Source organism: Besnoitia besnoiti, chromosome V (assembly GCF_002563875.1).
Source record: "Besnoitia besnoiti strain Bb-Ger1 chromosome V, whole genome shotgun sequence".
Classification (NCBI taxonomy): domain Eukaryota; phylum Apicomplexa; class Conoidasida; order Eucoccidiorida; family Sarcocystidae; genus Besnoitia; species Besnoitia besnoiti.
The window spans coordinates 522616-531070 of record NC_042360.1 but is presented as its reverse complement, the minus strand read 5'-3'; the positions used below and the strand labels follow the sequence as shown (position 1 = coordinate 531070).

The 8455-nt window shown below is 57.4% G+C and overlaps 2 protein-coding genes across 2 annotated transcripts; both read right to left on the bottom strand.

Annotated features, from left to right (window-relative positions):
• Nucleotides 1-820: 820 nt before the first annotated feature.
• Nucleotides 821-1999, bottom strand: BESB_058970 (histone family DNA-binding protein; the record flags this gene model as incomplete). The annotated part of the gene is made up of 2 exons (XM_029364311.1): nucleotides 821-1198; nucleotides 1658-1999. The coding sequence occupies 2 exons, from the start codon at nucleotides 1997-1999 to the stop codon at nucleotides 821-823; spliced, it is 720 nt and encodes a 239-aa protein (XP_029219019.1).
• Nucleotides 2000-3899: 1900 nt separating this feature from the next.
• Nucleotides 3900-7475, bottom strand: BESB_058960 (uncharacterized protein; the record flags this gene model as incomplete). Its single annotated transcript, XM_029364310.1, has 3 exons — nucleotides 3900-4105; nucleotides 4580-6313; nucleotides 6737-7475. The coding sequence occupies 3 exons, from the start codon at nucleotides 7473-7475 to the stop codon at nucleotides 3900-3902; spliced, it is 2679 nt and encodes an 892-aa protein (XP_029219018.1).
• Between the last annotated feature and the right edge of the window lie 980 nt (nucleotides 7476-8455).

Here is an 8455-nt window from a genome sequence, read left to right as displayed (position 1 = left end):
CCCCCTTCAGCTGCCGTCTCTTCAGTCTTGAAGGCGGCAATAAATTGGAGTGTCGCAGCAAATAAACCCCCCACAAGTAGGGTTCCGAGTTCGGTGGTAGCGAATCGCTGTCAGCGCCTCTGAGTAACCGGTGATACGTGGGGAATGGACTGCTGCGGTTTTTCAGCTGAGTATGAGCTATTTATCGTCCTCGAGTCCACTAAGTACCGAGGGATTCCAACCGCTCAATAACAAACGCGACAAAGTGCTTGGCGTAATTCGATGCGTTTAAGCTGACATTCTAAAGCTTGACACGTGTGCCCTCCATCTAAATACGGACTGTGTCGAGCTGCGCTATCGTGGCAGACAGTTCCCGCGTGTGTCCGGTATTTCAGCAAAGTGTCCCCGTGTCGCCACTACTTAAACATGACGCGGAAGTTTCTGATGTGTACTGGTGTGCCCGATTGGTAATTCGATGCCCAAAAGCTTTTATAAGGGTATTTGGATCGAGTGACGTTGACTCCAGACGCCTATCCCAACAGACATCACACAATGGCTACCTTAGCGCGCTCTCTTCTCACAGACAGCAGAGCGCCGGACGCGATCTCAAGTTGAAATACTACGCGTTTGCCAGCCCGCTGCGTCTAACCTGGCTCTCTCTCAAGGGGGATGCAGAGCGCGGAGCTTCGTTTTCTCCCCAAACAGTCATGTGCCTGTCGCTAGGTCAGCCGTATGCCATAAACGTCAGATCTTTGCAGATGACGTGATGAACCAAGAGCCCTGGATCTGCATTTTTTGCTCGCCGATCGACTCGTCGGCGTCGCGCTTTCGGTTGTTGCAATCAAGACCACGAGAAGAGGCCCTTTTTCTTCTCTTCGATAGGCTCTTCATCACTTTCTTCTTGGTGAACAGGCATCACCTCACGAACTTTCTCTTTGAGAACCTTGGAGAAACTGAACGTCGGGAACGTCGATGCAGGCACATTCAGAGGCTCCCCTGTACGAGGATTTCTGGCCGTGCGTTCACCGCGCCTCCGAAGACCGAAAGTTCCGAACTTGGAGATTGCAACTTTATTGCCCTGCTCGAGACTATTTGAGATATGCCGCAGCAGAGTGTTAACGGTTCGCTCCACGTCCTTCTGAGGCACCTGCAGCTCTGCTGCGACGGATGCGACAAGATCTTTGCGAGTAACGACGGCGTTGGCGGATGTACTCACCGCCTGAGTAGAGCGCAAGACAACCTCAGCACAACGATAAATTCCAGGGCCGCAGTATTGGACATGCATGTCGTTTATCTAAAACTCCTAAAAATAGAATTATCTTTGAATATGGAGATCCAGATGTCCCCACGGTTAGACCCTGAGCACCTTTACATCCCTTAGATCATGTTTATCAAGCAGTCAGGCACTCTACCTGGAATCGAAAATTGGCTGCGGGGTTACAGTGAAGCAGGAAAGGCATTCGGTACCTTGGTCGGTCGTTCTAGTTATTCAAAAACCGACCATGTACCCGGAGAGGCGGGCACCACCCTGCATTATTTCCATGAGGCCAGCCACCCACTGCGTATTACGATGCCTAGAAAAAACTAAAAAGGGAATTCACGGCCTACCTACAACTGCTCTCCATAGGCGCGGCTGTTTCGAGTCACAGACCCAAGCGGTCTTCACACCTCTGCTCACCTCCTCGTCTTCGGATGTTGCACCGGCAGCAGGCGAAGCAGCAATCGAACTAGCAGTTTGTGGGACAACTTCGCTGTGCATTCCGGTCTCCGTCATCGAAGCGCCAGGCAGCGCGACTGAGAAGGAAGAAGCTGCATGGCGTAGACCAGGCCGGACAGGCGCCGACAGGTGGGAGGAGGCCACCGCGGACTTGGAGCCGGGCTTACAGCTTCCAGAAGCGAAACATGGAGCGGCAGAAATTGCAGACACGCTTGCCCCCGTCTGCACCTTGAAGCAGAAAACTGGCAAGAGCAGCTGCTCGCCAAAGACGACCAGAAGGAGCAACCGGTAAGAGAGTGACATGATGCCTCGGATGACGGAGACACGTTGCGTAGACACACAAACGTCGCCGCTGTCCGTGTTCTATCCGTACACCTTGCTGAGTCCTGGCAAAAGACAGAAGACGCGGAAAAATATCAGAAGAAACACAAGACACGGGCAAATTTTAAAAGAGAAGAAAGCCAGTAAACAATCGAGCTTTTTCTGAAGACGGGAAAAGCGTGAATACGACGCGTGTCTCGGGGGACTAGGTGTGCACTGGAGTAGTGGAAAGTGGCCCTGCTGGCGAGGGGTGTCACAAACCAAGAGTCTCAGTTGTATCTGTCTTATGCCTTGATCAACACAGGAGGCCAGAGGACGAAATTTCCTCTATTTCAACGAAAAGTAAGAAAGCTCGATGGTGTCTCGGAGGGCTACCAAGACATGCTCACGACAACCGATCGTCAGCAATGGGCGATATGGTCCAACGCATCGCATCCGCCACAGCCCCGCCTCGAGGCGACGTCACGTGGCATGTGCTGTAGTAGACATGCGGCTTGTAATAGGAAATAGTCGTCCGGCGTGAAGACAAGCATTCTCACACAAGACAGCAAGTGATACGGAGAATATCGTGCATCGCATTCTGTCGTGGGACTGCACCGTACTTCCCTTCATTGCCTCGGTTGTTCACAAATTGTCGAGGCGGCTGAGGGGAAGGCTGTGAAAACTTAGTTAAGTTGCGGGAGGCGAGTGAATGCGCCCGATTCACCGATTCTCAACGGTACGAGATGGCACGTCTCTCGAGGAGGGGGGTAGCTTTTAACTCCGAACATGACACGGCTTTGAGAAAATGGTGATGCTAACACGGCAAACGATCCCCTCTGGCGCGACCTTGTTTTCGGTGTACCTTCTCCGAGAATGGAGGAACGTTCAACTTGCCACCTTTGCTGTGTGCCAACGAAATGCTGAACAGACACATACTCTCTCACCTTCAGACACGCGGCTGAGGTGGGAACAGGCAGAGTGACTAACTAAATATGAGAGGTGAAGCATCGCCGAGAGGCCCTCTCTTTCCATCGATGCCTTGTAGTTGGCGTGGCGGGCAGGCGATCGCAAGGCGCTGGCAAGCTCCGCAAGAGTTGCCTACCTCCAAACACGAAAGCACGCCTCGGAGGAAATAAGTCCTTCCTGACCCTTTATTTTTGTTGGCCGCCGCAATTGCAAGGATATAACTGCAGAATGGGCAAGTTGCTACGAGTATCTACCGTTGTAGAGGAGTTTGACACAGGCTTTCGGTTGCACCGTCAACCCCCCTCGTAGCGTTTGGCGAAGGCTTCGTGCGCAAATGAAACCGGCGGCGCCGTATCGCTGCTGATTCAGATTTAACCGGGACACTGAACTCAAAACTTAGCCAAGCTCTCTCTTGAGCATTTCGGAACGGCGCATACGCTGTCCTCGAGACAGGTTCTTTTTTAGTAACTTCGATGCTATTTACACTATTTTACCATCCGTCCGCAAACAATCGCGGGTCTTCGCAACGTGCGCCTTGCGGGAATGTGCTGGGTCACTTTTGCCTAGACTAGTGAAAGGCCAGCTTCGAGGAACAAACACGAAAAACCGAAACTCCGTGAATCCTCAAGGGCGAAAGAGAAAGGGACTCTCTTTGCAGCATGTGCACCCATTCACTGAGCCATACAATTCAGGTACGATTCTGCAGTCCTACAAGGCCACGCATGCTACAATGAAGGAAGCAAAAAGGGTTTAGGGTTAGCGAGACCATTCGCGCGCGTGGCACGGGTCCGCTGACCGGAGACATGCACAGAAGAGCGATCAACGCCACCACAACTTTACATGTTCAGGAAACTAAACAGCACCGATCTTGCTCCGAGTTTGACTGTCGCCATCCCGAGGCCCGCGCAGACATGCGCACGAGCTCCTGGTCGGTTCAGTCCAGCGCAGGAATCTGAGCTGCAGCCGCAAGGATGTGGCGAACGCATAGAACACGCCGCGGCCTGTCATTGTCTCCTGCAAATGCGGACGAACTCGTGGGATCCGGGAGGTTGCTGACATCAGCGCCAAGGGGCGAAGCGCCCTGCAAATCCCTGGCAGCATATTCAGCGGCCTCAGCCGCACAGGCGAGAGTCATCAGCTCTGCACGCAGATCCAAAGAGAAAGAGCCAACACCACTCACGCAGCTCTAGAAGCAGCCAAAAACACACGAGACAGTCTCCCAAAAGGGCATCTGCCGCTTGCTTTGATGTGTGACACAGCCACCGCGGCACGAGAAAACAGAGGCTTTGCTGATTCGTTTCCGCAGGCAAGCCCCGACTCGGCTGCGTTCATACGGGAACGCTGCCACCGGCAGCACCTTCGGAGCGTGCGCTGTCTGCTGGCCGCTACACCCTGCACATATCCCACAAAATTCCTCGACATCTTCATATATAAATAAAGATACACACATACGTATATGTTTAAGGTTAGAGAGAGGACTCACATATCAACTCCAACACGGAGATGCATCGGCATTCTTGAAACAAAGACGCAGTGTTAACTAACTTTGCCTGTGTGGATATGTGCGCGCGCAGACACATTTGGCGTTCATCCATGCTAGTTGCGCGCGCTTACCAGCGACGTGAACTTTGACAGCAGCCGCGAGCACGACAAGAAGCTCCTCGAGCTGTGGAGCAGGCGAGATGACGTCGGCTTCTCGCCACTGTTTCCATCCCCCTGCGCCCTCAGCGCCGGCGCCGTTGTACGTAGCCCACGCCCCTGACGGGCTCGCGGGTGCCATGCCTCCTATCCCGCCCGTCATGGCAGCCTCCGCGAGGACGCTCTGGTGAAAGAGGGGTCGATAGCCTCTGCTTTTCGCAGCTGCGGCAGAGATCTCTGGATGCTGCCGAATCACCTGCTGTATCTGCTGATGACACCACTGCAGGGAGTCGTCTTTGGCGGCCGCTGCAGCCGCTGCTGCCGCGGCCGAAGGCGCGGCTCCAACCTGCGAGCCTTTAGCTCGATCTAGCTGACTCGAGAGGTCGTCTCCTCCAGCCCCGCTGCGCGCTCCGGGGACGACTCCTCGTGCGCCTCCCTCCCTGCCCGCTCCACCTTCCGCGCAGTTCTTCGTCCAGTTTGCGAGCCCACTGCAGCCTTTCAGAACGATCGCGCTTCGCGCTTGAGACTTCAGAGCGCCCGGTGCATGAGACGCCACGGAGCCAGACCCCGCCGCGCCGCCTGCTGAACCAAACAGACTTGCCGCGCCTGAAGCGAATCCACCTCCAGCGGGACTCAGTCCCCCAGGCGTTTGACCGAGTCTTTCCGCACCGCCGTAATAAAGGTCGATGTTGATCGGGGTTCGACAGCCGCGAATCATCGGCTTCGCGTGCAGAGAAGACGCCTCCTCTGGGCTCCGGCTTTTCTTTCCATCCGCGTCATCACTGCCTGGTCGCCCGCGCTTTTTGGACTGTCCAGTGGGCTGTGAGGAACACGACCCCTCGAGGTACCGAAGCAGCGGATTCCGTCGAATGCGCGCGCGCCGCGCATGCAGCAGACGCGCCAGATGCTCAGGAGGCAGAGGCGACCCCCCGACCCTCTGGCCGCTAGACACGAGGGCAGGCAACATATTGGGGCCTGCAAGGGACGGGCTCTGCTGGCGGGGCGCCGCATCTGCTCGCGCACTTGCAGCCGCCCTGGACGGCGACAAGGAACCCACACCTGGGAGAAAGCTAGACGCCGCTGCGGCTGCTGCAGCGCGTTGGCGAGGCGACATACCGGCACCTGCGGCTGACGCGAGATCTCCGGAGGCGTTTGAGTCCTGGCTGCTGGCGTGGCTGCTCACACTGCGGGGGGACGACTCGGCGTGCGCGGCTCCGCGGAGTGGGGATCGATACGACGAGTTGGCTGTGACAGGAGGCGCAGGCGCCCCACCCGCCGTGTCGCGAGCAGGTGCGGAGGGACGCGGAGGCTGCAGCGCCGCGGAAGCCATGCCGTGAACTACAGTTGGGACCGCGAAACCCTGGTCAACGCTCTGGAGGTCACTGCCTTGTGGAGTGGCGCCAGCAGAGCGTGACGCGGCCGCAGGCATTTGAGGCCATTGGGCCTCGCCAGCCGAGCCCGCGCTCCAGGACGACGGAGGCCGAGCCTGAGACCGGCTGCGACCCCCCGCCACAGAAAAGAGCGAAGCGGAGCCATCTAAACCGTCTGACGCCGACGTCGAGGAAGCGCTGCCGACAAGAGGGACAGAGGGGGCCGCCTCGTAGGGCGGACGCGCATACGGCTGCTGGGCAAGAGGCTGAGAAACGTGCCCGACTTGCTGGGAGCCGGCATCGCCGTGCTCGCTGGCCTGCGCAGCCATGGGAAGCCGAGCTGAACGACAGGACACAGGGGACGCAGGGTGAGTGAAAGCTCGGCGCGGAAGCAAAGATCATATGAACACCCACAATGTCACGGAAGGCGATCCTGTGTACCTCAAAGAACTCAAGAAAACTAATTCGATCTTCTCAACGACTGGTAGTCAATCGAGGAACCTAGACCGGGTCTGACGAGCCGTCCACGCGTGTCGCATCGCCCTCAGTACTGCATCGCCTTCACACGGAAGACACGTATCGCGACAAGACCTCCCACGGCAATAGACGCTGCACACGAAGGAGGTCAAGGAAGCCAAGCGCAAAGCACAAATGCCGACGTGCAGTGCTAGAAACAGGTACATCAACCCGCCCATGGTGTTTCTCAGGTGTGCTGCCGGAGGGCCTCCGCCTGAGCTGGACGTCCCTGTCTCCCTCGCCGCACCTCTAGAGGTCTCTACTCCGTCGTCTCTCGATTTGTCATCTCTGTCTGGCCTCTCCTCTCTGCCGAGAGAACCTCCTGCGTTCGGGTACGGCTGCTGGTGCGGTAGAAGCGGATGGGGCTGCGTGTGCGTCTGCGGCACGGCTTGGGAGGGGTGCTGCGCGTGAGCCGGAACGCTGGGTACGCCGCTCTGCGGACTCATTCGTCCATGGTCGTAGGACGCCGGGCTGCCAACGATGATCTCGTGAGGCCGCGGAGGCGACGCCTGAGAGGGAATCGGGTAGGCAGCGCCCCGCGACGCATGATGCGGAATCGGTGATGTGTGCGGGAGACTCGAAAACTCCTGAGCCGCGTGGTACGCCTGCCGCACTCCTTTCGCGCCCTGGTGTGACCTCTCAGAGGCCCCTCTACGGACCTCATAGTGACCCCGCGCGGGGTGCGCCGGAACAGCCACCGGCGCCCTTCCCGGATAGGCCGTCCCCGCGGCGGAGGCCCCCGAATAGTGCGAGAAGGGAGACGGAGCGGGCGTCTTAGAATGCGAGTCTGAGGCATGAGGAAGGCCTCCAGCGTTCTGCGACGAGTAGGAAGCAAGAGCCTCTCCAGGCGGATACACGTTCGACGGGCTCTGGCCAAGCTGCTGTACGGGGGGGGTGTGGTGAGGAGGCATCCCCTGAGAGGGACGCGGGCCTTGATGCTGGTGATTTGGGGGATACATGGCTGTCGCTGCAGTCCGCGAAAACATAGATCAATCGCTCGCTGCCAACGAGCCGTCAGCCGAGTCACACCGTCGTCAGCGGCCGTGAGGTACGGAACGCGAGACGAGAGACCTCCAACCTCGCTTCAAAGAAGGGCTTCGGCAGGACTGGCATCCAGTTAGCTAAAAGGAAGCGGCACCTTCTGGTCTAGTGAAGGCCATCCATATGACCTTCACTACGCCCCGCATGAACCTCCGAGCGTCTCCCGCTGCCGCCGCAAAGAACGCTTAGGGGAGCGCGAGTCTCAGCGAGGAGCAAACCGGAAGGCTTTACCACCGATGAAAGCTTCCGTGAATGGGGGGAAAAACGATTTCCATTAGACAACGCAAGCACGAGAATCGGTGCTTCCTAACGAAATCGGGGGCTCTCTTGCTTCGATGGTTTGAGGTGTCCGGCATGCCGCGTGACGCACACTAAACGAGCCTCTGCATCCTCGAATTGCATGCAATATTTGTTGGATATTTCTCACAAGGGCATGAAAAAGACAAGAAGGCTGGCTGCAATGGCACTGGTATCAGGTGCAAACTCGCAGCGAATGACGTGCGACTCTCGCGCAGACACTACCAAGTTCAGCTGGGGCGTTGTGCAGGAAAGCACACCGTCGAGAGCCCCGCTTCTATCGGCTCTTGAAAATCTCCCTACCGAGATTTGCGAACGAAGGGCTCCCCTCTTTTTAGTCCCGGAGGGAGAAGGTCGCAAACTCGTGTCGCTGTCCTGCCGACCCATTCCACTGCATGCGGGGGCTGGCTTGCACATGTCCGCGAGCACTGCTTGAGTGACCGCATCTACCGCAGTCTATCAGTCACAGCCCGCTTCTTGTCCTTACTCTGATCCAAAACTTAGTCCGCAAGGCCCTCACACAGTCACACTTCTGAATGAGATCTACATTGGACCGGATGCTGTGTGCGGCTACAGGCGTGAGCTTGCTGTAGTGGTGTGTGTGCCCGCCATGGGCGGACGACGGCGG